Source organism: Gambusia affinis, linkage group LG08 (genome assembly GCF_019740435.1).
Source record: "Gambusia affinis linkage group LG08, SWU_Gaff_1.0, whole genome shotgun sequence".
NCBI lineage: Eukaryota > Metazoa > Chordata > Actinopteri > Cyprinodontiformes > Poeciliidae > Gambusia > Gambusia affinis.
The window spans coordinates 1,158,670-1,186,647 of NC_057875.1; the positions used below are offsets into that span (position 1 = coordinate 1,158,670).

General features: G+C 42.5%; 2 protein-coding genes across 2 annotated transcripts; one reads left to right on the forward strand and one right to left on the reverse strand.

Moving 5' to 3' along the window:
• The first annotated feature begins 36 nt into the window (after window positions 1-36).
• On the forward strand, window positions 37-16,805 carry dennd11 (DENN domain containing 11). Its single transcript, XM_044123923.1, has 9 exons — window positions 37-1,304; window positions 9,939-10,038; window positions 10,120-10,278; window positions 12,159-12,312; window positions 12,393-12,531; window positions 13,153-13,284; window positions 13,368-13,518; window positions 13,762-13,830; window positions 14,241-16,805. Exons 1-9 carry the CDS (start codon window positions 932-934, stop codon window positions 14,434-14,436), a joined length of 1,473 nt encoding a protein of 490 aa, XP_043979858.1. The 5' UTR covers window positions 37-931; the 3' UTR covers window positions 14,437-16,805.
• A 947-nt stretch (window positions 16,806-17,752) lies between these two features.
• Window positions 17,753-27,948, reverse strand: agk (acylglycerol kinase). The gene is given in 15 exon segments (XM_044123924.1): window positions 17,753-17,999; window positions 18,002-18,092; window positions 18,173-18,257; window positions 18,330-18,400; window positions 18,486-18,583; window positions 19,246-19,393; window positions 25,776-25,833; window positions 25,923-26,002; window positions 26,470-26,539; window positions 26,808-26,902; window positions 26,980-27,105; window positions 27,184-27,259; window positions 27,349-27,428; window positions 27,510-27,549; window positions 27,631-27,948. Coding segments are annotated over 15 exon segments (1,263 nt in total). The 5' UTR covers window positions 27,741-27,948; the 3' UTR covers window positions 17,753-17,964.
• Window positions 27,949-27,978: the final 30 nt, after the last annotated feature.

The following is a 27,978-nucleotide window of genomic DNA, read 5'->3' on the forward strand; positions in this document are numbered from 1 at the left end:
GCGAGCGATCTGATTGGCTGATCGTTTAACCGTTTTTTTTTCTTTTTCTTTTTCTCTATTGAAGATTTTTACAATATGACAATCATACATAAAAACACAGAATATAATTTGACACGAAAAACTGAGCAAAAAAGAAATAAATCAATTTAAGAAAATAATAGACTATGAGAATATTACATAAAAACAAAGCGTGATAAAAAATTAAACAGAAAATATTACCAATATTTTGAGTCTTTGATTTAGTTCTTAACTTATTGATACAAAGATGATTTCACATAATCAATAGAATGAATCTCTATTGGCATTATAGCAGTCAAACCTTTATTATTTTGAACATTTTTGACTTTACAAGTAAATCTCAAAGTGCTACAGAATGACAATAAAAGTATTAACCAGTGCAAAAAAGTGCAAAAAAAACACTAATTTGAAAATATCTTCAGAGCAAATAAGATCAATTACAATATGCTAATAAGAAAACTTAAATGTGGGACAAAAGAAAATGAGAAGTATTTGTAATAATTGTAATGCTAATTTCTATCTTTAATCTGACAAAGAAGTCAAATTGGAACGCAGACTAAAAAGAAAAATATATTTTTATAAAACTGTATAAAATGATTTAGAAGATAAACCACCAAAGCTGTAATAAAACACTGATGTATGCTCAGAGACGCTAAATAAACAAGAATTAGGTCATGCTATGAAATAGTAATGAAGACACGTGGGCGGAAGTCAGCTACGTCATCACAACAGTAAAAGCAGCCAGTCCGTGGATGTGACACGCTTACAAATCCGTGGAAAACAACCGATATCAGCAGGGAACCATGATCCGGCCCCAGCAGAGTGTCTAACCCGCTCCCCGCTCCCCGCTCCAACACCGCCGGATCCTTCGCCGTTCCTCTCCCCGCACCGAGTCCGCGGAGGCTGCGGCGCCATGGTGGAGCAGTCGGACCGAGCCCCGCTGCTGGACTGGGAGGAGATCCCACCGCCCGAACCGAACCAAGCGGCCCAGCCGCCGCCTGAGCCGCAGCGGGAGGACGACACCGCCGCGGCGGACAAACGGACACCGATGTCCGGGTCGGGGTGGAGCGGCGCCGTCCACGCCGTCCCCACCGCCGTTACCTACAGCCCCACACGGAACATCACAGCTGTGGTTGTGAGCAGGGACAAGCCGACCGGGTGCGGCTTCGCTCGTCCGCAGCCCCCCGGTTCGAACCTCCCGTTCCCCGGGGTCACGGCGCGGGGTCAGTGGGAGGAGAAGGACCAGATCGTGGCTGTTTTTGTGGTGACTTTTGATACGAGATCAGGTGAGCGGGTGAACCACGAAACGACCGTCATCTGATCTCTGCGCGTTTAGCCATTTAGTCATTTATCGGATTTTATGTGTTAAAACAAAAACATATTGATTAATATTTATTCAGGAGAAGGTCAGGGGTCAGCGACCTTTCAACCCAAAAATCAGTTTCACCTTCAGTTCAGCTACACATTTACAGAGCCACAGGAACAACATGACTAAAATAAAGCAGCTTGTTTTTATCATTCTTATAGGAAATTATCTTAGATAGAATGATATCAGTTCATTTTAATACCATTTTCTCCAAAGGGGCATGGATTGTTATATTTAATAGAAAATTAGGCAAAATTTACAGAATCATCCAATCTTCAAAAAGAGGATTATGTAACAAGAAGGCTATTTCTTCAACTACTGTATTTATTCTTACTGGAAATGTTCTGCATGTGTGGTGGGATGGTGTTCCACCCTCCCAACTACACACACCAGGTGTAGCGACTGATTGGTGGGCGGGGCAGATAGCTTTAAAGCTGAGCAGTCCGCTGCGAGGTGCATGTGCCTTGTTTCCTTGCTGTATGTTGGCTGCCCAAGTGGCTGGTGTGCTCGATCCACTCATCCAAAATAGTAAGTGCCATTTTTGCCATCTGGGCTGGGATTGTTGTCGGGTTCTGGTGCAATACCTGCCGTGCGTTTCTGCAGCGTTGCGCGGTTGGCGTTGGCGGCTGCAGTTGGAGGTTGGTGCGGCGAGCGGCTTCCATCCAGCCCTCGCCTGCTGATCCGCTCCCTCCCTGGTCGGCTGTGTCACCACATCTGGGTAAGCTACCGGTTTAGAATTTAATTTATTTTACCTGAATCCGGGGTTAACGAGTTTTCTAATTTAGGATTCTTCCAGAGTTACAGCGCTTGGACGCTCCTGCTGTCTTGTCTTGCCGGTTTTGTCGCTCTCGACTGAGCCTGCTGGCGCTTGGGCTGGCGGAGCAGGCGAACGACGACCTCTGGCCCAGCGTGAAAAGACATTAGAAGTCGGACAATGACAATTTGTCCCATCGGTTGCAGTGGTTGTGTTCTTTTCTTTGCCGTTTGTTTGTTTATTATTTAAATTACTAATTTGTTTGCTTTCCTTTGTTTGATTTACTAATTTGTTTTCTTTTGCATTGCATGTTTTGTTTGTTCATTCATTTTGTTGGGAATAACTTAAATTGTCCTTATTTTGATGCCTTTTCCTTCTAGGGGCTGAGTAGTGGGCCTGAGGCCATGTTTTAAAGGAAAAATGTTTTAATGGAATTTGTTAATAAATCATTGTAGACTACTCCGTGCTCTGGTGCGTCTTGTGTAAAAAGATCAACCCCCTCTGCTGGTCACATTTGGCGCTGTGAGCAGGATGCACCATTGAACACAGACTTGTCTTTGTTTTTTTGTGTGTGTTTAGGGTCTTAGCTGTGTTTTTATTCATGGTGTTGTAAGACAAGACAGCAGTAGCTATCCAAGGAAGACTTAACTGTGGGTTCAGGATTTATTTTCATTGTTTTGTTTTTTTTCTCGTGTTTCCTTTTGGTAGTCTTCCCCTGCAGGTATGGAGGAGGTGGCAGGCCGCCCGGTGGATGGAGTTGGTCAGCAGAATGTGACGGTTGGAGGTTCGCTGGGCGCCGCTCCTTCCCCAGCTGTGGCTGGTGGTGTCATGCCTGCTGGCGCTGTAGTTGCTGAGCGGTTGGTGGTTGTGCCCAGGGACCGGCGATGTCCCATGTTCGGTGGTAGGACTGGCATTGGGATTGGTGAGTGGATCGAGGAGGCCCAATCATGTATTCGGGCCCGCCATTTGTCAACGGCAGACCAGGCTTTCTTCCTTTTTGATCATCTAGAGGGGGAGGCAAGGGAGGAAATAAAGTACCGCACCAGTGCAGAGAGGAATGATCCAGCTAAGATCTTGGCTATTTTGAGGGAGTTGTATGGTTGCACCGAGTCCTATGTAACTCTTCAGCATGCATTCTTTTCTAGGAAGCAGCAGGAGGAGGAAACACTGTTGCAGTTTTCCCTAGCATTGATGGCCCTCATGGAACCAGTTAAGCAGAATGCTCCTGATGGGTTGTTGAATGCTGATATTCTGCTGCGTGACCAGTTTGTAGAACATGTGTTGGATAGTGCTCTCCGCCGGGAACTTAAGCAGTATGTTCGGGGTCATCCCACTGCCACCTTGTTGGATGTGCGTGGGAGGCAATTCGGTGGGAGAGGCAGGGTTTCCAGGTGGCGCTTAGGGAGCGAGTCACTCTCTCCTTCTACATATGGGCTGCAGTGGTGTATGGCAGCTCTCGGCTAACTCCACCTACTGCTGCCCGCTCTGAATTTAGTGAGTTAAGGGAACTTCTTAAACAGCAACAAGAACAGATTAATCAACTCACCCAGTGTATTGCTTCTCTCCAGACTTCTTTACCACAGGTGCGGCATCCTCGTCCAGGTTCTGTTGTCTGCCACAGGTGCCAACAGCCAGGTCACTTTGCCAGAGAGTGTGATGGTGAGCGGGTTCATGCTAGGGTTAACTCTGTGGCAAGGCCAGCTAATGTTAACCAGGCGGAAAACTAGCACCCACTGAGCTGTTGAGCCACAACTCAGGTGGGGGAATAGCAGGCTCGCAAACAGCAGCCGCGTCAAAATTGTTGGCATCCTGCCCAGTCATTGATGTCGTCATGAGTGGTGTCTCTGTTACTTGTTTAGTAGATACAGGTTCCATGGTGTCGACAATCACCGAGAGCTGTTTTCAGGAACATTTTGCATTATTGGGGCATGATAGCCTTCAGTCATGTCACTGGCTGCAGCTTCGGGCAGCCAATGGTCTTTCCATCCCATACATTGGCTACTTAGAGTTGGATGTCACTCTCTGTGACAAATTGCTTCCTCATTGTGGAATTCTGGTTGTGAAGGACCCCACTAATGTTGGTTCTTCTGTTCCTGGCATTTTGGGAATGAACATAATTAATCGTGTCTACCAAGAACTTTTTGGGGCACATGGAGGCTCTTTCTTTGATTTACCTTCAGTAACACAGTCTCCTGGTCCAGTTGTGGAGGCCCTGCAGCAGTGTCATCAAGCAGCAGCTAAGTCCCCAGCACAGTTGACTGGTGCTGTTAGGGTCCGGGGCCCTCGACCAGTGAGGATAACTGGTGGGGTTATGAAATTTGTAGCTGCAACCTGCCCTGAACAACTTGCTGGTCAGGTTTTATTGTTTGAGCCTCCAGAGTCTGGCTTACCAGCTGGCTTATTAGCCTCTCCATGCCTCATTCAGGCTGTGCACGGCACTGCTTATGTGCCTGTCCTAAATTTTGGAACTACGGATGTTGTACTCTATCCCCGAACTCACCTTGGTTTGTTGAGTCGAACTGAAGTGGTTAGCCTGCCCCGTGATGTGACAGAAATAAGGCCCTGTGCTACAGTTTCTTCCCAGGTTGCCCTTGGTCCAGAACAGAGTTTGCTTGATTCTGTTGATTTGTCTGCACTGACAGAAACTGAACAAAGGCAGGTCCAGTCGCTTCTACAGAAGTACAGCTCTGTCTTTTCAGCTCATGAAGGTGACTTGGGGTGCACTAATCTGGTGTCCCATGACATTCCCCTGTTGGATGAGGTCCCGGTCAGGCAGAGGTACCGACGTATCCCTCCCTCAGAGTACGAGGCTGCCAAGTCACACATCAACCAGCTCCTACAGAACCAGGTAATAAGGGAAAGCAGCAGTCCTTATGCCTCTCCCATCGTTCTTGTTAGGAAGAAAGATGGCAGCCTGCGATGTGTGTGGATTACCGTCAGCTTAACAGTAAGACGAGAAAAGATGCTTTCCCATTGCCTCGCATTGAGGAAAGCCTGGACCATCTTTCTGGGGCCCAGTGGTTTTCCACCCTAGATCTAGCCAGTGGGTACAATCAGGTGCCTGTGTCAGAACAGGACAAGTCAAAAACTGCTTTTTGTACGCCATTTGGACTCTTTGAGTGGAACCGTATGCCCTTCGGGCTTTGTAATGCACCTAGTACCTTTCAGCGCCTTATGCAGAGGATGTTTGGGGACCAGCAGTGCCAGTCTCTTCTTTTGTATTTGGATGACATCATTGTGTTTTCAGGTTCAGTCTCCCAGCACATTGAGCGCCTGGAAACGGTTCTTGCTCGGCTCCAGAGAGAAGGTCTGAAGGTAAAGCTTGAAAAGTGTTCATTTTTCAAGCGACAGGTTAAATACTTGGGGCATCTTATCTCAGATAAAGGTGTAGCTACAGACCCAGCCAAGACTGAAGCAGTGGCTAAATGGCCACGCCCCACACATGTTTCAGAGCTTCCTTTTTGGGCTTTGTTATTACAGGCGTTTTGTGGAGGGTTTTGCTAGGCTAGCGGGTCCTCTTCATAGGCTGGTGGCACAACAAGTGGGCACAAAGCCCAGGAAGGGGTCTGGCCAGGCTTTTCAATCTGCTTGGACCTCGGAGTGTGAGGAGAGCTTTGAGGCCTTAAAAGTTAAATTAACATCTGCACCAGTGTTGGCATATGCTGATTTTTCACGTCCCTTCATTCTAGAGACTGATGCCAGTCACAGTGGACTTGGGGCAGTACTGTCACAGGAAACAGAGGATGGAGTGAGGCCCATTGCATATGCCAGTCGAGGTCTTAAACCTTCAGAGCGTAACATGGCTAATTATAGCTCTATGAAGTTGGAGTTTCTGGCATTAAAATGGGCCATGACTGAGAAGTTCCGGGAGTATCTCTTGGGCCACCGGTGTATAGTTTACACAGATAACAACCCGTTGAGTTATCTTCAGTCGGCCAAGCTTGGTGCCATGGAGCACCGTTGGGTTGCTCAACTTGCTGCTTTTGATTTCGATATTAAGTATCGTTCTGGACGCAGCAATAATAATGCTGATGCGCTCTCCCGCCAGCCAACATCAGGTGCCAGCCTGGCAGAACTCTTGTCATGTACCTCTGTCCCAGAGGCTCTTCAGTGTGCCCCAATTCCTGCTCCATTGTCAGTAACCCAATCTATGGTGACTGTTTTGCCGTCTCATTCTGTGTCTGATCTTTGTGCTTTGCAGGAAGCTGATCCTCTCCTGAAGGACATTTTGGGTTTTTGGAGGAGGCAGGTTTATCCTACTCCTGAGGAGAGGCAGCGCTTTCCCAAATTATCCTTGGTTCTTTTGAGACAGTGGGGTCGCCCTGTGAGAGAGATGGTGTGGTGTACCGTCAGGTCCATCGGTCAGATGGTGGTGAGGAGGTCTTACAGCTGGTTTTGCCGTCAGTTCTTAAACCGGATGTTCTGACTCAATTACATCAAGAGCATGGACACCAGGGTGTGGAGCGCACCACAGAGTTGGTACGGCAGCGCTGTTACTGGCCTGGGATGTCTAATGACATCAAACAGTGGGTACAAGAGTGTCAACGGTGCCAGGTTGCTAAAAATGTACCATCTAGCTCTGGCACTTTCATGAGTCATCTGTTGGCTTCTCGGCCAAACGAGATTGTTGCCATGGATTTTACCATGTTGGAGCCTTCACAAAATGGCCTGGAAAATGTTCTTGTAATTACTGATGTATTTAGTAAGTACACCATTGCTGTTCCAACTCGGGATCAGAAGGCAGCCACTGTTGCCCAGATTTTGCTCACTGAATGGTTCTTTAGATTTGGGATTCCAAGTCGTATTCATTCAGATCAGGGTAGGAGTTTTGAGAGTGCGTTAATTCAGCAGCTCTGTAACCTGTATGGGGTTAAAAAGTCGCAAGACTACCCTTACCACCCAGCTGGAAACGGGCAGTGTGAGCGCTTTAATAGAACACTTCATAACCTGCTGCGCACTTTACCAACATCTAGGAAGCGGGATTGGGCTTCCTGTCTTCCACAAGTACTCTTCTGTTATAACACTACCCCTCATCAGAGCACTGGCGAGTCTCCTTTTTTTCTTATGTTTGGCCGTGAACCTCACCTGCCTGTGGATTTCTTGTTGGGTCGCATTCGGGACCCTGCACCAGGTGAAGTGGTGGACTGGCTGGCTGAGCATCAGACCAGATTAACTATGGCGTTCCGTCATGCTCAGGATCACTTGTTGGCAGCTGCAGGGCGTAGAAAAGAACATCATGATCAGGGCATCCGGGAGGTTCCATTGCAGGAGGGACAGTTGGTTTACCTGCGCGATCATAGTGCTAGAGGTCGCCATAAAATCCAGGACCTCTTTAGCCCGGTTATCCATCAGGTCGTGAGGGCCCCAACAGCTGGAGGGCCGGTTTATACTGTGGCTCCTGTAGGTGATTTGCAGAGAACTCGAAAGGTGCATCGTGACATGCTGAAAGCTCGGGTTGGGCCAGAGCCTATGCCAGTACCCTGCAGTTAAAACCTACCTTTCCTTCAGGGGGGCTGGATGACTCTATGGAGGATGATTTGTGCTTATTGGTTCCCGATACTTCAGTACCATCCACCTCTGCAGCTCCACAGGTTGCTTCAGGACATGGTCACCCTGCTCAAACTTCTGGGACAGCTCCTCTACCCTTGCGTCGCACTGTTCGTTCCAGGGCTGGTCAGCATACGAATGTCCATCATCTTCCTCGACCTGTGGGTCATACTGCAGGATCTAGTCAGCCAGTCTCCAACTCCCAGTTAGCAGTTTTTCGTCCTTGGTGCTGAGGTTTGTAGATTCATCGTCGGGGCGACGATGCAACACCGGGGGGTAGAATGTGGTGGGATGGTGTTCCACCCTCCCAACTACACACACCAGGTGTAGCGACTGATTGGTGGGCGGGGCAGATAGCTTTAAAGCTGAGCAGTCCGCTGCGAGGTGCATGTGCCTTGTTTCCTTGCTGTATGTTGGCTGCCCAAGTGGCTGGTGTGCTCGATCCACTCATCCAAAATAGTAAGTGCCATTTTTGCCATCTGGGCTGGGATTGTTGTCGGGTTCTGGTGCAATACCTGCCGTGCGTTTCTGCAGCGTTGCGCAGTTGGCGTTGGCGGCTGCAGTTGGAGGTTGGTGCGGCGAGCGGCTTCCATCCAGCCCTCGCCTGCTGATCCGCTCCCTCCCTGGTCGGCTGTGTCACCACATCTGGGTAAGCTACCGGTTTAGAATTTAATTTATTTTACCTGAATCCGGGGTTAACGAGTTTTCTAATTTAGGATTCTTCCAGAGTTACAGCGCTTGGACGCTCCTGCTGTCTTGTCTTGCCGGTTTTGTTTGGGCCGCTCTCGACTGAGCCTGCTGACGCTTGGGCTGGCGGAACGAGCGGGGCACGACTCCTCTGGCCCCGCGTGAAAAGACATTAGAAGTCGGACAATGACAATTTGTCCCATCGTTTGCAGTGGTTGTGTTCTTTTCTTTGCCGTTTGTTTTATTATTTAAATTACTAATTTGTTTGCTTTCCTTTGTTTGATTTACTAATTTGTTTTCTTTTGCATTGCATGTTTTGTTTGTTCATTCATTTTGTTGGGAATAACTTAAATTGTCCTTATTTTTGATGCCTTTTCCTTCTAGGGGCTGAGTAGTGGGCCTGAGGCCATGTTTTAAAGGAAAAATGTTTTAATGGAATTTGTTAATAAATCATTGTAGACTACTCCGTGCTCTGGTGCGTCTTGTGTAAAAAGATCAACCCCCTCTGCTGGTCACACATGCAAGGCCGGATCTAGAGGGAAGTGGGCCCCAGGGCCAGTGGTGTCAACAGAAAGCTATGGAGTTAAACAGGGGCCATAAAATTAGTTGTAGAAATAATAATACAAAGTTTTCAAAACTACTTTTCAGATTAAAATTAGTTTTTTCAGTTGCAGATTTTTTTCAGTTTAAAACTTCTTGCCATGTTTGGCGTGGGGCGGGGCCTGAATCACTAGGGGGCGTGGCCTCATATGACTGGAGGTGTGAAATCATAACTCACAGCTCAACACAGCAGGTGGAAAAATACATTGTCAATATTTGATTGGTTTTGAAAAATAACATTCTTCACCGATTTAATCTGTTTATGTTAACAGACAAAAAAAAATCTATTCAAAACTCTGCATAGCTGTTATTTTTCAAAACTAATCACACAAACATAGAATATCACTTTTTTTCCCTTTAGTTTCAAAAAATGCTCTTAAGTATAAAAATTTTGTGTTTTGAGATCAATTTATGGCCCCAATTTAGCTCCATAGATCTACACCTTGCAGTTTTGGATCCACAACTGGCTCTTTGGCTCATTTAATATGTTACATGATGAAATATTGGCCTATTTTTTTGTGGTGGTGTTTTTGTGCTGTGGCCCCACCCCGGCCCCCTGGTTAACCGGCCCTGTGTCTGTGCTATTTTTAAAAAACGGTTTTGTGAAAAACTGCAGCAGAAATTTGAACCTTGTTACTCATTTGTGCTTTTAGTGTCGGTTGACACTTCTGTTTGAATCACCTCTGGTTAGTAGTTTTAATAAAAAAAACAAGCCATTTCTCTAAAACGTCTTATAACGTAAATTAAAATTCAACAGAGATAAAGTTTGAAAAACAGCAGCTATAAAATCATCAAGACTTTGCTTCTGGTTAATGTTTACTCAAAGTCAGAATCTGACTCGGCCTTTTCGTCAGAGGTCACGAACTCTTGAATTTAAGAGGAACGTCCAGAATTAGAGGAAGTGTCCCAGATGAAAGTGGAGGCAGGAAGGGAAGTGACATCACTGTCTGTGTGTGTGGATGACAGGGAACATGGTGGAGTGGTGTCTGCCTCATGACGTCAACCTGGATGGAGTGGAGTTCAAGTCCATGGCCAGCGGCTCCCACCGGATCACTAGTGACTTCATGTAGGTCCAGATCCGATCCCGTCCGTCAGAACCCCCTCACCCCCCGTTTCCACCCCGGATGATTGTTTCTCTTCTGCTCAGATATTTTCGTAAAGGGAAATACTTCGGGCTGGCCTGCTTTGCCAACATGCCGGTGGAGAGTGAGCTGGAGCGCGGAGCGAGGATGAAGTCCGTGGGAATCCTGTCTCCGTCCTACACTCTGCTGTACCGATACATGCACTTCCTGGAGAACCAAGTCAGGTCAGGCTGTGTGTGTGTGTGTGTGTGTGTGTGTGTGTGTGCCTGGGCCCCAGCTTGTCTGCCTTCTTGCTTTATTTAACTTTTTCTTCTCTTTGTGTGAAATGTTCTCATCCATTAAACATGGATCCAGCGCCTCAGTCAGTGTCTGTTTCTCCAGAGTCTCAACAAAAAGCATCTACAAACCTTGACAGCATCTTTTCTCCTCTCTTCTTTAACTCTCTCTTCTTCTACAATAACTTGACTCTCGCTGTGTAGAAATAAAAACAGCTGCAGGGATCCAGCTTCCTGCCCCTCAGTGGTTATTCAGCTTTAGTTTTCTGCTGCACTGATCCACTGTTGTGTTTAGGCATCAGGCAGAGACCTAAATAAACCGTCACAGTCAGCTATAAATCAATTAATCGCTTGATAAATTAAAATGGGAGCAATTATTTCCAATTGCATCATGTAGTTCACATAATCTTTAGAGATGCTGCCATTTAATGTTATTGAAAAGCAGCCATTTTGAGAAATGCTGCAAACATTGTTTGCACTTTGTTTTGTTTTTAAAAGTCCTATCTGTGAGTTTGGCCTGTCTGAGGTGGAGATATATTTTGTTTTATTGAGACTTCATAATTCAGCTTATTTATTATTTTAGTTGTTTTGTTCTTTTATTTTGGGTATTTAAAATGTCTTCCAGTTCCAGTGTTAAATTTAGTTAGGAATTTAAAGTTTATTGATCTTTGATTATCGTTATATCAGTTGAAAATGGTCTCAAAATGATAATATTATTGTTTATCGCAGTAAACAATAGTGCATTAGCTTAGTTTTGTAACTGTGGAATGTTTTATGATTTTAACCAAAACAAATCAAGACAACTTTAATTTTGTTGTGCAGAATTATTCTCAGGTCAGAGTGAAACAAATTCAGTCATAAATGCAGTGAACTCTGGACTTTATGAGGTTTTCAAGATCAATGAGGAAACGTTTAAAGATGCAAACAGCATGGAAACATTCAGGCTTACAATAATGACTAAAATATTCAGAAATGGCTGCAGAAAAACTATTTATAGCCTGAACCTTTTTAGATCACAATGAATTTTCACAAACTCAAAGTAAAATCTGACTGAAGTGGAACAAAAAACGGTTTTCAAGCTTTTTTCCAAATAAAATCTGTGATTTTCATTAGTTTTCAGCTGCACTGAGTGGAATCAGCCTTTATCATTCAGCATTTCTATTATCTTTAACTATAAAGATTTATTGATTCAGCATTACTGGATCTGGAAAACAAACCATCCAATATATCCGTAGACATTTGTTAAAAAAATGAGAAACATTTCAGTAGTTTTCCGGGCAGTGTTGCACCATCAGAGTGGGACATAAAGTTAAGATGCATAGATGTAAAAAAACTTTGAAAACGAAAATCATGAAACATTTGAGATAAAAACAACTCATAACTGATGCAATTTTTAAGTGTGGACAACTAAAACTGAAAAAAGGAAAGAAGCAAACAGAAATGTCTCGTATTTGTAAAATCTAATAGAAAGGACGTATAGCTGCCACAGGAAGTAAAACAACACAAACACTTCAGATTAAATCTGGAGAAATACACATAAAAAGATGTGCAAAATACTTTAAATTGTGCAATTATAACCATCAGTTATCTTTTCTCAGTTGTTCTCAGGAGATTTTGTTAGATTTTATTTTCTCTTCCAGCACAAATTTGTTTAATAAAATCACACAACAAACACTTCAGTGAATCATTTTCGGCTGTTCGTTGTGACCGGATGCTCCACCTGTGAAAAGATGGAAAGGAATTATTTAATTATTGCTGTGGCTCATTATTTAAATCTGGATGAACTTTGACCTGATTACATCATTTGTTTCCTACTGTTTGCCTTGTAGACACCAGCTGCACTGTCCAGGCCAGTACTCACCGCTGGAGGCCTTTTACGAGGATAAGAAGGCGGTTCTGCCGCCGACAGGAAACGGTTTGGTTTCGTCGTGCCCGACCTGGAGCGTCTCCGCTATAAACCGCTGCATGCACCCAGAGATGAAGGTCTGAAAACATCCAAACTCACTCATTTCACCAGAGAAGCTGCTGCTAGATGCATGGTAACAGAACCTCTTCCCCTGCAGATCACCCACCCGGCTGGCTGCATGTCCCAGTTCATCCAGTTTTTCGGCGAGCAGATCATGGTGCTGTGGAAGTTTGTTCTGCTCCGGAAGCGGCTCCTCATCTTCTCTCCTCCACCCATAGGCGTGGTCTGCTACCGGGGTGAGCAGCTAGAGCCTGAAAACAGTCTCTGTTCATCACTGAAGAAATGGTTTATGAATGTAAAAATATAGATGTTCTGTACGTTCTGTATGTTCTGTAGCAAAATGTTTAGTTAGCAAGTTACGATAAATAATAGTTTGTAAGCTAAATATTTTGTTCAAAATTTAGCTGGCTCCAAACTAAATATTTAGCTTGAAAGCTGAACTAAATATTTAAAAATATTTTAGGAGCAAGCTAATTATTTAGCTTCCAACTAAATATTTAATTAGTGTGATTTTATTAACTAAATATTTAGCTAAATGGCTTCAAAATAAATATTTAGCTTGCTAATAAAATATTTAGTTGGCAAGCAAAATATTTAGTTTAGAACTAAACTAAATATTATTAAGCTTGCTAGCTAAATACTGAGTTAGCAAACTATTTAGTTTGAAGCAGAACATTTAGTTTTATCAGTTTTATTTAATGATGGTGAAATCTGACTTTTAAAAACGAACCGCCTCTTTTCTTCTCGTATGACGGACTAAACAAGCCAAATTATTGCTACTATTTTTGAGTCTGTAACTTTCCAGTGCTTCTGCTCTCCGTGTCCTTGGATTTGACTGTTCCCTTCTGCTCCTCCAGTGTACTGCTGTTGCTGCCTGGCTAATGTTTCGATCCCTGGAATCGGGGTTTCTGTGCCTGAATTACGGCCGTTTTTCTACATCAACATTGCTGACATCAGCACCCTGGAAACAGAGTTTTCATACGTCGCTTGTGAGTTTCAGCACAATACATTTAAAAAATCCTCCGTGGTTCTTCTGTTGTGTAGAAATTAGCAGGTTTTTCTGTTTTTCAAGGCACCACAGAGAAGATTTTTGAGGACAAGAAGGATCTGTATGATGTCTACATTGATAACCAGAATGTGAAGACGCACAGAAGCCATCTGCAGCCGCTGCTCAGGCTGAACGCCGCGGATAAGGAGAAGTACAGGAAACTGAGTGAACAAAGGTACTAAAGTACTTATTACACAGCTGGCATGTGAAAAAAATACATTTATTTTTCACCAGAAATGGCTTTCTTTTCATTTAACAGAAAATGTCAGTTTTGTCCAGTTTTTACAGTACTTGAATTCTATGTTTGGAAAACATTGAATGGACGGATGATTTTAGTGAATTTCTCCTATTAGTTGCCATTTTTATTGGTTTAATTTCCTGTTTCTCAGACATTTCACTTGTTTTTGCCATTTTCCAGACAGATGCTGCTGTACTCTCAGGAGGTGGATGAAAACTGCACAGCGAACGAAGAGGATCTGTTCATTCTGTGAGTCCAAGGAATGTTTTACTTTTCATGCTCAATTTAAATTATCAGTAGAAAAGTTTGATAGAAATGGCCAATTTCAAAACAACTTCCTCATTTTAAAAAAAAAGTTTTAATGCTCACTTGTGTTGGTTTTTTGGCTTTTCTGAAAAAGAGTTGATGCGTTAACGGGCAGATGGAAACATATTTGGCGCTCTGAGGACTCTCTCCATTCTCCGTATTTCTCAGCTGTGAGGTTTGCAGTCTGTGCTTCCTGTTAAAGGGAACCATGATCCGGCCCCAGCAGCGTGTCTAACCCGCTCCCCGCTGTAATCCATGCGCTATGAAACGGCTCTATGTTCCTGGAAAACGTACGTATTTTGACAACAAATCTTGGATATTTTAATCCTGATGTTGTCTAAAATGTCTGCCAGGTTCTTCATGGAGCTGAACAACCGGATCTTCCAGACCCTGTGTGAGGTGGCGGGCAGCTCTGACCCCACCATCACCGCTGACCACATGAGGGCCATGGGGCTGGACCCCCAGGGGGACCGCTCCTTCCTGGAGGACCTGCTGGAGGTTTACGGCATCGACGTCACGCTGCTCATAGACACCCTGTGCTGCTCCTAAACCCCTCCAGGACAGCAGCCCCCCCACACACAGCAGCACACTGGAGATGGAAACTCTGCCCCCTCTGGGGGTTTTAATCCGTTCACCTCTGGGTTTATGGACCCGGCCCACTGTGGGTGATCTGGACACTCGGTGTGGGGAGATGACTGTAGGATCCTGGTTTGACGGTTCTGAAAGTCTCAGTCGCATTTGGGGAAAAAGTTTCTCCCCCCTTTGGAGTTAATTTGTCCACTTGGATTCATTTCATGGGAAATTAAACCGACTCAAACCCCCTCAACCTGCTGTGAGCTTCTGGTTCTGGTAAATCGACTTTATTCTGCATTTCAGAAAGGAAGCAGTATGAGAGTTAAAAAGCTTTTATGTAAGCGAGAGTTGGGGAGGGAAACGAATGCAAGAACTGATGAGCAGTTAGCATTCAGTCACGAAGAGATGAATATTATTGTTTCTGGGCTTTTAATGATGTTTTGACCTGTTTGAAAATACAAAATATCATTTCTATTGTCTCTGAATGTAAAGATTAATTGAGTTTTCCATCATAACTCGTCCATCTGTTTGAGATGAACTCCTCTTTTATTCCACCATCTTTCCAGTCAAACTTAAAGTTGCAGATTTTGGAGCAGAACTAAGATTCAAAGTAAAATCATCGACTTTGGAAAATAGATTTTCCAAAAATGACATTGTCATAAACAGAAAATGTGATGAATTGATTGATGATGATGTTCCTGATCAATGGCTGAAAATCTGTGAAATACTTAAAATCTGGTAATCAATCAACTTAAATAATTTCTACTATATCGGGACGGAGTAATTCAAATTCAGTAATATTTGAAAACATTTTTAAGGAAAGCTAATCGTTGTCTCTGACTGAAGTCTGGGATACGATAGTCTCAATATCCATTCTGCTGCTCTGCTAATCCTCCTCATTTGCTTTTGCCGCCCTATTTAAATATCTAATGTTGGAGTTGGGGATTCTGATGAAGGAAATATTTGGTTTGAACTTTTCATTTTCTCTTGTTGCCTCAGTTGGTTTACTAAAGGCTCTAAAAACAACAATTTGCAAAAGGATTTCAAAGGAAATATTAATTTTTCATCCTGTTTAAAAATGAGAAATTTACAATAAATTCAATTCTATTATTAAAAGCCCTAAATTAATATGACCTTCATGACTGTATGTAAACTTCTGTGTAAGAAAGAGAAAGGCTGTTAATAAATACTTTAAACTTTATGCACTTTCACCACAATCTGCTGGCCTCCCTCTGATTATCAGACCAAAAGGATGGGTGCATTCTGGGAAATGTAGTTGTTTTGTTTTTTTTTTTTGGGGGGGGGGGGGTTTGTTAACGCTTCACATTTGTGATGTTTGTAGGAGGTTTTCAGTGAACATGCACCACTTAATTTGAATGCTGCACTCTGTCAAACACTTCCTCACACACACACACACACACACACACACACACACACACACACACACACACTGTTGTGCTTAACTGTAACCTTTTATTTGTTGGGTTTATGATTGAAATCTTGAATTAGCTGGTTTCAGGCGTTAACCAGATAATCTAACATCAGAACCTTGTTCGCTCTTCGTTGTTTTGGGGCTGATGCAGGAACTTCGGCCGCCTCGCCTCCGGCTCGGTGACTTGGACTGGACTTCGGAGACGGGCTGGAGGAGCTTTCAGTTCTTCATTTTGATAATTTCAGTGATTTGTTCCATGTTGGAACACAGGAGGCTCAAAATCTGCTTCCAGAAACTGTATTCCAGTGGGATTTCAAACTTCTAACAGTCTCTCTATAAACTGTCACAAGCATCGCTTCTGTATTTCAAATATACTGTTTCATTTTTTTAACCTTTATGTGTGGTTTCGAGTTGGATAAAAGGAAATGCACTAATTGCTCGCGGCAGTTAAGCTTTATTTCAAATTTGGGGCCTTAAAATATGCTTTTTTTCACAGAAATGCTTGTTTGTAGTTTTAATATTTAATTGCTGAATGTCTCAACACCGTGCTTCACGTTAGCCATCAGCAGATTTCCTATGACTGCTTTTGCTCTACAGCTTTAATGTAAAAGGGAATGTACGCACACACACCATGCCACTGAACACACCGCCTTTCTCTGTGTGGAAACCTCCACAGCTGTGGACTGTGGTCAACAAAGCGAACCGTGTCACTCCTCTGAATGTCAGCAGAGACGTTGCTCCTGCATCCACGCAGAGTTTTTCTTGACTGTATTGTTCACCAAGTAGCAGTGAAGCCTCCACCAGTGTGAAACACACAAAGCCCTGCAGCATGACTACCTGTTAGTTTCACTGTAACACAACAAAATACTGATTCTGGTTCAATGTTATTAAATCCCACAAGTCTCCCTTTCAACAGTTTGTGGTATTTCTTTCCATAAAGCAGCTGATGATACATTTAGCACAATAAACTCACACAGGAGAAACAGTAAGCTGGTGTCAAAATGATACAAAGTGTTCATTTGTAAAAGGTTACAGTCAAACATTAACTACAATAACGTTCATCTTGTTATCAGAGAATCTTTTAAATTAGTCATATTTCTGCCATGTTAGTTATTCATTTATAAACGTCAGTTTCAAACTGAATATTTGGTTAGCAAACAAAATATTTTGATTTAAAAGGAAATACAGACATTTATAATGGATCTATAAAGACCAACAGCAGCTTAAAGAAGAGAGCAATAACTTTTTATTATCGTTATTTAGCTAAATATTTACTTTGACATTAATAGTAAACTAAGTAAATATTTACTTTGAAGGAAAGTATTGAGCTTATATATTTTGTTTGTGAGGTAAATATTTACCCAACACTGACAAAGAAGCAAAGTTTCTATTTAGCTTCAAATATTGTGAAGCTGAATATTTAGATTCACAACAAGCTAAATATTACATGGACAAAAAATAAACACAGTAAATATGAACCATATCTGACAGGTAAATAAATCTGTGAGATTTTCCATCATTAAATCACTTTGTGTTTCCCTACAGAGACGGACAAACGGACGCCTGCAGCGCAGCCTGATCCGGCACCATCTGTCAGGTCGGATCCGGTCCTGCCAAGCGGCTCCTTCTCATCCAAGAGTCGCATTCCTCCTTTTCTCTCTCATTTCAGCCCAACTCCCTCCCTCCTGCTGCTGAACCAAACCTCTCCCTGTGTTTTCATTTAAACCAGATCTGGAAGCTTTTAGATCTGAAAGCTTTTAGATCTGAAAGCTTTTAGATCTGGAAGCTTTTAGATCTGGAAGCTTTCAGATCTGGAAGCTTTCAGATCCATCAGATGGAACAAAGATCCTCACACTGAACTGGACAGGGAGATTTTTTATTACCGTAGAATAACAGTTGTAAACTATTCTGTAAGACGTGAATCTGGGGTACAAACACTGAAAAGCCTTGGTCCTTTTAGATGCAACAGATTTTCATGTTGCCATGGTTACAGTTAGTGAAGGAAACCTCTGAAATAAGGAGCTGTTTGATATTCTGTCCTTTTTTAGTCTTTCTTCTGGGTTTGTTTATCGTCACTGCGGCTGTGAGACGAGCTCCTCTCTTCGCTGATGAAGAAACGTAGTTTCCTAGGCAACAGCCGAACCTCTACAGGCATCGCCTCGTACTCCTCGTTGTCGATGTTATAGAAGCCGGCGGCGCCCTGCAGGAAGCGAGGCGCGCGGTTACCAACAGATTTCACAGAGCAGATCAACTAACACACGTCTGCTGAGACTTCCTCACCTCCGGCAGCGTCAGCCGGCAAACACTGGCCTCCAGCTTGGTCGAGTTTTCAGTGAAAAGTGTCGGCTCCTTCACTTTTTTATTCCTAAGAGAAACAATGTAGAGTAATAAATGTGGAAGTTCATTTAATCTGCTTTCGATGAGGAAAGACACCGACCCGACAGAGATGAACTCGCCCACAGTTTTGTTTGCTGGCTCAGCGCAAATCATCAGAGAGTCATTTATCCGCTACAAACACACACACAAAAATAAGATTTTATTATATTTATAAGAGCAGAAGAAATGGAAATTATTGAAGTAATTTCCTTCTGACCCGCTCCGCTGGGTTCTTGTTGAGGGTCTGGATGTAGAGCTCTGGTGTCGACAGCTGCTGCTCCTCCCACTTCTCTGGTTCTTCTGGTTTCAGAGGTTCTGAGGAATAAACCAAAACCTTCTCTGTTAATAACACTAAACCTGTTATTTAAGCCAGTGGTTTTCAAACAGCACCCCCTGCCGCCACCGGGGGCGCTGTAGTTGAACTCAGGAAGTTGGTGGAAAGGTGAGAAAAATCAAATTTTTCACTTTGTTTTTCTATTATTTTTAAATGAAATACAAGTTAAAATAATTGATTATATGTTATTTCTGATGCCCATTTTCTGATTGGCTGCCAGTTAAATTCATGAAGCTCCTCCAGCTAACAAGAAACGGAAAAGTTTCTGACAAGAAAAAAACAAAAGAACGAAACACAAAAAACCAGAAGAACTGTGGGATTAAAATAGAATTTGATCTGATTAATAAAAGATATTTTTTATTTTCTAAGGGGATTGTAATGGAAAACATTTATTATCTGGTAATAAAAGTTTCCACCACAGAACTCATCGCTGTTAAAACCAGAAGGTACAAAGTTAGCATTTATACAAACTGAATGTGATAATTATCCAGTTATCTATTCTAAAACTTGATGTTTATTTTGAGACATTATCTGTGGGTTTGGAAATGGGATTAATGTTCTTTTGGGGTCCATGGCGTGGGAATGTTTGTGAACCCCTGATTTAAACATGAACACATGAACACATGAACACATGAACACGTGCCTTCAGCCGGGGGGCTCCAGTAGTTTTTCAGTCTGCGGATGATGCGGCGCAGCAGATTAGGCCTGGGGGGCCTCTGAGGGTCCAGATCAGGAGGCCGAGGTGTGGGAGCCAAAAGGGACACGGAGACGTCGTGGACCAGAGGCCACTCCTACAAAACATGGACACAACTAAACATGGTGGTGGCAGCATCATGCAGCTCAGCTGACGGGAAGATGGGTGGAGCCAAATCCAGAACAATCACCTTCCACCAGGAAAATCACCCTAAACACGAAGCCAGAGGCATTATGGGTTTGTTCAGATCAAAGTGGTTAATGTTTTTTTTTATTTTTTTTATACTCTTTATTTAACATTTTTTCATTATAATAAAACATACAACACACGCAGAACTTGGGGCACTGATACTTAGATAAGTAGAAAAACAGAAACAAAATAATACATTACAAGATGATTCACCTAGTTATGCTTCCTCGCTCTTGTACGTCAGCCATCTAGACCAGCGTTTGTTGTAAGAATGTCCTTTCATACGTAAAAGATATGTCAGTTTTTCCATAGAGCGAATTTCCTCCACGACATCTCGCCAGTGGTCCAGCTGGGGTGGGAGTTTCTTTAGCCAGGACCGTGTAATTGCTTTTTTGCTTGCAATTGACAGAACTTTAAAAAGGTACTGATCTTCTTTTTGAAACACTTTTCCAGACATCAACCCCAGCAGAAAAATTCTAGGGTCCTTGGGGATGACATACCCCAAAATTATCCCAGTAGTCTGACAGATTTCATCCCAATAAGTTGCCAACTCTGGGCAGGACCAAAATACATGAGAGTGATTGGCGTTCTGATGGCCACACTGTCTCCAACATTGCTGTTCTTCTCCTCTATGTCTACTAGTAATTTGAGGTGTAATAAAGTATCTGATTAAGCACTTCCATCCGAATTCCTTCCATCTTTTGGAGCTAGTAGATGTCTGTTGTGTCACACACATTGAAAGCCAATCATCCTCTGTAATTATTACTCCCAATTCTCTTTCCCATTTAGACTTAATGTTCAAGGTGTTATTTCCATTATGTTTCTGCAACCCTTTATATAGTTTGGAAACAGTTTTACAAGGGAGGTGAGTATAAGCTTTTGTAAAAATGTTCACAATAGTATTACCTTCTGGAGGAACACCTTTTTTTATTTTCGTATTGTAAAAATGTCTTACCTGGAAATATTTAAATAAATCTCTGTTCTCAAGTTTATAATCCCTTTTCAGTTGCTCAAATGTTTTAAAGGTGTTACCTTCTACAAACTGGCACAAAGCCACAAGTCCTCTATCTTTCCAGCCTAAAAAAGAAGAATCTAATTCTCCTGGCCGAAAGTTTGAATTACAAGAGGGCCACATCAGGAGTCCAGTGACATCCGCCAATCTGTATCTATCAACCACTTCCTTCCAGATTAACAATGTGCCTTCAACTATACCATTCCCATTTTTGTCTGTAACTATTTTACCTCCCAGACGTGTTTGGGGTTGGGCCCCGCCCTGTCTTAGTTCTATCTGTTTCCATCCGGTCTCCATTTCAGGGGAGCACCAGCAGACCATGAATCTCATCTGAGATGCATAATAGTATTCCCTCAAATTTGGAAGGCCCAGCCCCCCCTGGTCCCTATTAATTTGGAGTATTTTAAATTTTATTCTTGGTCTGGTCCCGGACCAAATAAATCTGGAGATCAACCTGTCCCAAGCATGGAACTGTGTGCTAGATATTCTAATAGGCAATGACATGAAAAGATATAAAAATCTAGGAAGCAGATTCATCCTCACTATTTCCATTCTAGCTGTGAAGTCCAACAATAACCTTGACCAGGCTGACAAGTCTCTTTGTATGTTTTCAGTAAGGTTATCAAAGTTCAAACCAAATAACTCATCCAAATCTTGAGAAATAAATACTCCCAGGTATTTTAGCTTTTTGGCATCCCACTTAAGTCCATAATTCTTTCTTATAAATTTACTAGGGGAGTAGTTAATTGCCAGGACCTGTGTTTTTGTGATGTTTAGACTGTAGCCCGACAGTTGACCAAACTCAGTTAGAGATGACATAACCTTAGGGAGCGTTATATCTGGGTTTAGGAGGTATGTGATTACATCATCTGCAAAAAGGGCAATTTTGTGTTCAGTATTTGCAAAACTAATTCCCTTTATTCCATTATCCTCTCTAATGGCCTGTGCCAAGGGTTCAATGAATATTGCAAAAAGCGATGGGCTTAGACAACATCCCTGACGGGTTCCTCTGTATAGTTGGAAGCTGTTTGTTAGGTGCCCATTGATTTTGACCCTGGCCCGTGGTTCATCATAAAGTGACCTCAAGCACCTAATAAACTGGTTATTAAAGCCCAGGCGTTCTAGTACCTTATATAGAAAGGTCCAGTTGACCCGATCAAAGGCCTTCTCTGCGTCTAGACTAATTAATGCGGCGTTGAGGCCCTGCTTTTTGGCTTGGTCTAAGATATGTAATGTTCGTCTTATGCTGTCATGAGTTTGTCGGCCTTTGATGAATCCCGTCTGGTCTTCGTGTATTAGGTCTAACAAGTAATACTCCATTCTCCGAGAAATTATTGATGTAAAAATTTTATAATCGACATTCAGAATTGAGATTGGGCGATATGATTCGCAGTATTCAACATTTTTTCCTTCTTTAGGGAGGACAGATATTACAGCCTCTCTCCAAGATGGTGGGATCTCAGCTCTGCTCAATGTCCAGTTCAAAGAATCGAGCAGGACAGGAGAAAGCTCCTTCCTGAATGTCTTGTACCATTCATTTGGAAATCCATCGCTGCCTGGGCTCTTATTACATTTTAATTGTCCAATAACTGTATCTAATTCTTTCTGCGTAATGGGAGCAGATAGAGTTTTGTTTTGGATTAGACCAAGTGAAGGTAGATCCAAAGCTGCCAAATAATCCTCAATAGTAGTTACGTTAACTGGTCCTGGAGCAGAATATAGTGTTTTAAAGTAATTTTCAAAGGTCTTGTGTATTTTATCCATGTCATAGGTTAAGTTACCAGTTGAGGATTCTCTAATTTTGGTAATCGAATGCTTCAAATGGTGTTTACGAAGTTGTCTAGCTAAGATCCGTGTAGCTTTTGGGCCTGATTCATAAAATGTTTGTTTGCAGAATCGTAATTTTTCCTCAAGTTCCTGGAGTATCATATCATTTATTTTGTTTTTAGTTTTTGTTATTTGTTCTGAAAATCCTCCATTATTATTCATTTGCTGTTTTAATTCTAATTTCCTCAATGTTTTTTCCAATTCATCGTATTTTAACCTTTTTATTTTTTTCAGATAAGCAGTTCTAGAAATTAGTCTTCCTCTCATTACTGCCTTGACAGTGTCCCAAACTAAGGTGGGATTTACCTGCCCATTATTATTGTCTTTTACACACTCCGTTATTTCTTTTCTAATCTCCTTTGTTGTGGTTTCATTATTAAGAATGCCTATATTTAGGCGCCATAATGTTGTTTTAGGCCTATTATACAAACAGATGGTCAGATAGATAATGTTGTGGTCTGAAATATCCGATGTTCCAATTAAGCATTCCTTCACTTTAGATTTATCAATGGTGTTCATCAGAAACAGGTCAATCCTGGAGTGGACTTTGTGGGTAGAAGAGTAATGAGTAAATTCTCTTTCTTTAATATGAAGGTCCCTCCAAACATCAAACAGGCCCATCTCCCTGATCAGGATATTTAGATCTTTTGACCGACCAGTTTTTTGTTTCTTATGGCTAGTTGTATCTAGGACATAATTAGGGATTGTGTTCCAGTCTCCAGCACAAATAAGAACTCCTTCACTAAATGAGATAATGGTATCAAAGAACGTTTTCAAGAAAGTCCTGTCGCTCTCTGGCGGTACATATATATTAGCAATTGTGACCACAACATCATCAATTCTCCCCTTTATTATAACAAATCTGCCCTCTTTATCTCCCTTCTCAGATATCAATTCAAAGTTCAATGAATTAGAAATTAGGGTGACTACCCCCCTCTTTCTACTATTTCTACAGGAGCTATAAAACGTGTTCAGGTAACCAAATGACTTAAACTTGTCATGTTCTTGTTTAGACATGTGTGTCTCTTGTAAAAGAGCGATTTGTATCCCATCTTTCTTCAATTTAGCTAAGACCCTTTTTCTTTTCACTGGACTATTCAAACCGTTTACATTCAAGGAAGCAATTTTTAAATTATATAACAGTAATGTTTAGGAATACCTTGACTGATTTGGCCCCTAAATGCAGAACACGAACAATAACAAAACAAAACGGTAACAAACTGACTTCCAAGGTGAGGAGAAGCTCCCTCTTCTCACTCGTGACCCCGTTGGCAAGTCGAGGGTTAAACCTCTCGAACTGAGAGGGCCCAAAAAGGACAGTAGAAGCGCCTTTAGGAAAAAACACGTCCATCCTATTAGTCCAACGTAGAAAAAAAAAACAGTGTCCTCTCCCACCAAATAGTAAATCAGAGCCCAATCAAAATAATGCTGCGTTATGTTATGTTATTCTGCCTGTTTTCACTCGGCTATGCTCCGCTGGAAATCCTGCAGTTTGTTCTTGGCTCTCAGCGCAACCGCAGCGCCGCTGCTATCCGCCGGCTGCCAGCCCAGCAGCTCCCGGAGACTCCACTCCGCTCTGGATCCACCGTCGGCTGTTACCGGTTCCTCCGACTGGATTCCGCGTCTCTTCAGCTCGTTGTAGGCTTCCCGAGCGCTGGAATATGTGCGGGTTCCTGATTCCCAGTGGATCCTCATGTTGGTAAACGGTGTTTGGAAGCGGATGCCTTTCGCTTTGAGCGCTTTCTTGATAACGTTATATTCTCTGCGCTTCTTCACTATCTCAGGTGCATAATCGTGATCGAAGTGAATAATAGAAGAGCCCACCTGGATCTTGCCTTTTTTCCACACTTCTCTTAAGATCTTTTCCTTTGTGGAAAATTCCAGAAAATTGACAATAATCGCCCTCGGTGGTGAGTCGGGTGGGGGTTTAGTTGCCAGAGTGCGATGTGCGCGCTGTATGTTCAAGTCCAGGTCCTCCGGTAGTTGTAGCTGGCTTCTCAGAAACGTCTCGATATACTGTGTAGTTGAGTTCCCCTCCTTTCCCTCTGGTACCCCAAATACACGGACATTGTTTCTTCTGGAGCGAGACTCTAAATCAAGCACCTTAAGCTGTGTTTTCCTCTGTTGTTCGATGCAAAAGCACAGCGCCTCGGTTGCCTCCTTTGCCCAGGTCTCCACTTGATGAACGCGGGCCTCCGCCTCGTCAACCCGCTCTGCCAGGCCCTGGACCTCAGTAGCAATATTGTCCAGCTTACCGTTGATCTCATGTCCCAGATGGTCAATATTTTGTTGCAGCTTTGCATTATCACCCTTTAAAGCAGTCTTCAAATCATCGATAGCCTTAATTATTCCCTCCGAGTCCATGTTCGTTCCAGGGCTCTCAGCTTCCGAACTAGCCACTTTGTCGTTAGCTTGCTTCAGACACGTGTTAGCCTGAGCTACTTGGGCACTTTTATCCTGAGCTTTGGGCATTTTTGTCGATTTTTTATGGCTCGACATGTTTCTCCTTCCGTTCATAAATTATTTTATCTAAATAGTGAGCAGATTAACGAGTTTTGAACGGAGTATTTTGAGATTAAGGTGGGAGAGAGGCTCTGACGCACCCGTCTACTCCATTTGCTTCCGGAAGTCCAAAGTGGTTAATGTTTTAGAACGGCCTAGTCAAAGTCCCAACTTAAATCCAATTTTAAATCTGTGGTAAGAGTTGAAAATGATGAGCTCCTTTGTGTTTGGTAGACATTAAATCCCAGTAAAGTCCATTAAAGGGGACCTATTGTGCAAAATTCACTTTCTGGACATTTTTATTCTTCCATTTGGGTCTCAACTGCATCTGGAAACTAAGTGGTTGAAAGAAACATCCAGTCTGGGTTGTTCTGGTAATAAATTAGTGTTTTTTGTTAGGACAAAACCAACTGTCACTGTACTGTTACCTAGCAACCCAAGCTGAACTCCAGCCCATTTAGTCAACTGGTTTTATCACTGCATGCAAATTACAATGGCTGCTGGAAAAGACAAGTGTTTTGTTATTGACTTATTATCCGGAAGCCACTTGCTGCATTCTTGTTGGTTGTGCAGGAGGATCCACTTCTGCTTATCAAAGATGTACAGTTGCATAATAGTTGCAGTCATTTTCTTGTGTTGAGTTGGGGGGCGTGGCCAGCCGCAGCTAATTTGGATTTAAAGTGACAGAGGCCTTAAAACAGCTCATTATGAAAGGATCTAAAAAAAGACTAAAATCTTGTTATCTAAGAATGATTTTGTGCAAAAAACAAAAAACAAACAAAAAAACGTTTTATAGCCCATAAAAGCAGAATAGGTCACCTTTAAGGTTTGTGGTTGTAAAATGACAACATGGGAAACAGTTCAAGTTATTCGAATACATATGGACCTGAAATAAAAACACAACCCAGTGAGTAATGCCTAGTTTTCTCCAGCAGTGGTGGAGGCTCACCTTCAGGGTGTGGAACCAATGAGCCGCGTTCGTCTTCAGGGGTCCGAGGTACCAGTATCTACCCGGAGAGAAAAGCTGTCAGGAAACCGTTCCTTATTACCCAGACGCAGAATCTTTTAGTTTAATTAAATGTCTGCATCATTTTACTTGCTGATCTTTGTGGCGACGTCTCTGAAGGCGCCCCAACGCAAACCAATCAGAGCAAACACCGGCTGTTCCTTCTCCCCCTGCAAACAAACAGAAAAAAATTTATCTACAAAAAGAATTGTCACTGTAATGTTAAAAAAATAAGATCTCTTTAATAAAGATTCAACTGGTTGTTTTTACAACAGAGTATTAGGGCAAAGCCAAGAAAATATTTTAATAAAAATAAATTCTTACAGCATAACTTAATTGTTGGATTATGACTTTTTTGTTGTAATTCTACTTAATTCTCATATTTTGACAATTCTCCTATTATTACAACTTTGTTTGTTTTATGAAATAATTATAATTTTTTTGTAATATTACAACTACTTCCATTATGTTACGACTTTATTTTTGCATTATTCCGACTTTATTCTGGTGTTATAACGACTATATGTTCATAATCAGTTTATTTCTTAGAGTCACCCTAAATACTCTGTTGAGGTTTTTGACTCAGAATAAATTCAGATAAAGTGATGGAAGACGTTAAGCTGAAAGACTTCCTCACTTTGATTTGAAGCACGTCCACAGGGACCGTCTCTCCTTTCAGGATGGACAGCGTGGCGGCCGTGATGTCCCTGAACGTTTCACAAGAGGCAGGAAGTTGAAAAACATGTAGACAAAGCAAAATGCTCCACAAGGCTGGACAGAAATCAAAGTTTATCTTTTTCCTAACATGCAACTTCTTCTTCTTCTCCACTAAAATGAAAGGTTTTCAACATTCCTCAGAATGAGATCATAGAGCTGCATGGATGCTGATAAGTGTGTAAGGAGCTGAGCATCTATTTCTAGCATGAAGACAACAACCTGGCCTCTGCAGTGCAGCAGGATAATGGTGACACTTACTTGACTTTGTTGTCACTGAGGAAATGAAGAGATGGACTCAGGGAATTATGGGAACCCAGAGGAATGAATCCTATCGGTGTGCTACTGAAGGCCTCCTGGAGTCAGATGAATCATTTCAGTTTTTTACTTAGTGAGAACAGATTTATTATTATTATTATTTTATTAAACCCACTTGGTCCGGCCTCCGCAGTAAACCTGTGATGACCTCCTGCAACGTGCCGTCACCTCCAGCCACAATCAACATGTCTGTCTGCTCCATCAACTCCATCAGCTTCTTAGCCTGACCTTCATAGTCTGTCTGGAGTTTGTAACCGGAGAGTTAAACATCTGGTGACACCAACATGTAAAGGCTACTAATTAAAGCTGGGAATGACACCTTCACTACTGTGATTTCCACGCCAGCCAGGTGTAAAATAGGAGCTGCATTCTTTTCAAATAAGTTGTTGGCTTTCCTGAAGAAATGGAATTAAGGATGTTTTAAATACAGAGAACAGATTTGATTTATGCAATAAAAATTGCGCAGGAACTCTGACAGTCATACCCGTTGGAAGCTGCAGGATTCAGAATCACGGTTGCTTTCTTCAGTCTCTCCTGAGGTGCGATCTGTTGGCGTCCAAACTCCTGATGGAGCAACGATAGTTAAGGGTTAATGCAGTTGGTTTTAGTTGAGAATTTCGAAATATTATTATGAAGAAAACTTACTCTGGCCAGTTGGCAGGCCTCTCTGCGCACCACGCTGTCACTAGTAACACACAAGTGGCAACCTTTATGTATTTAATTAAACTAAACTCTAGCAGAACATATGAACGGGTGTGAAACCCACCAGTGTTTACCATACAGCCAGTACCCTCCGTAGGACAGGACACACACAGCTAACGTGGATTTCTTCCAGTGGTTCCTCAAAGTCCGAAACACTTTAACAACTCGAGCCATGATGATTCTCACACTCCCATCCAAGCTGTATCAATGAGGTGCTACATGGGATTACTTAAAGGCATGATTGACTGTTTTAACTCAGCGGTCACACATTCACCGCTGCATGGACATGATGGTGTAACACCAAAAGAGTACGGACCAAAACCAAGCGGAATTAATGAATCTTGTCACTTGATTTCTATTTTCTAACTCACGTTTCGTTAATAATGAAATACATTTTACAATAAATAATTAT

Excerpts from the sequence above, each read along its gene's own strand:
- dennd11 (XM_044123923.1), top strand. The coding sequence starts at position 932 with ATGGTGGAGCAGTCGGACCGAGCCCCGCTGCTGGACTGGGAGGAGATC. Across the intron at positions 12,313-12,392 it reads GCATGCACCCAGAGATGAAG|ATCACCCACCCGGCTGGCTG; the intron begins GTCTGAAAACAT and ends CTTCCCCTGCAG. Across the intron at positions 13,831-14,240 it reads GAAGAGGATCTGTTCATTCT|GTTCTTCATGGAGCTGAACA; the intron begins GTGAGTCCAAGG and ends AATGTCTGCCAG.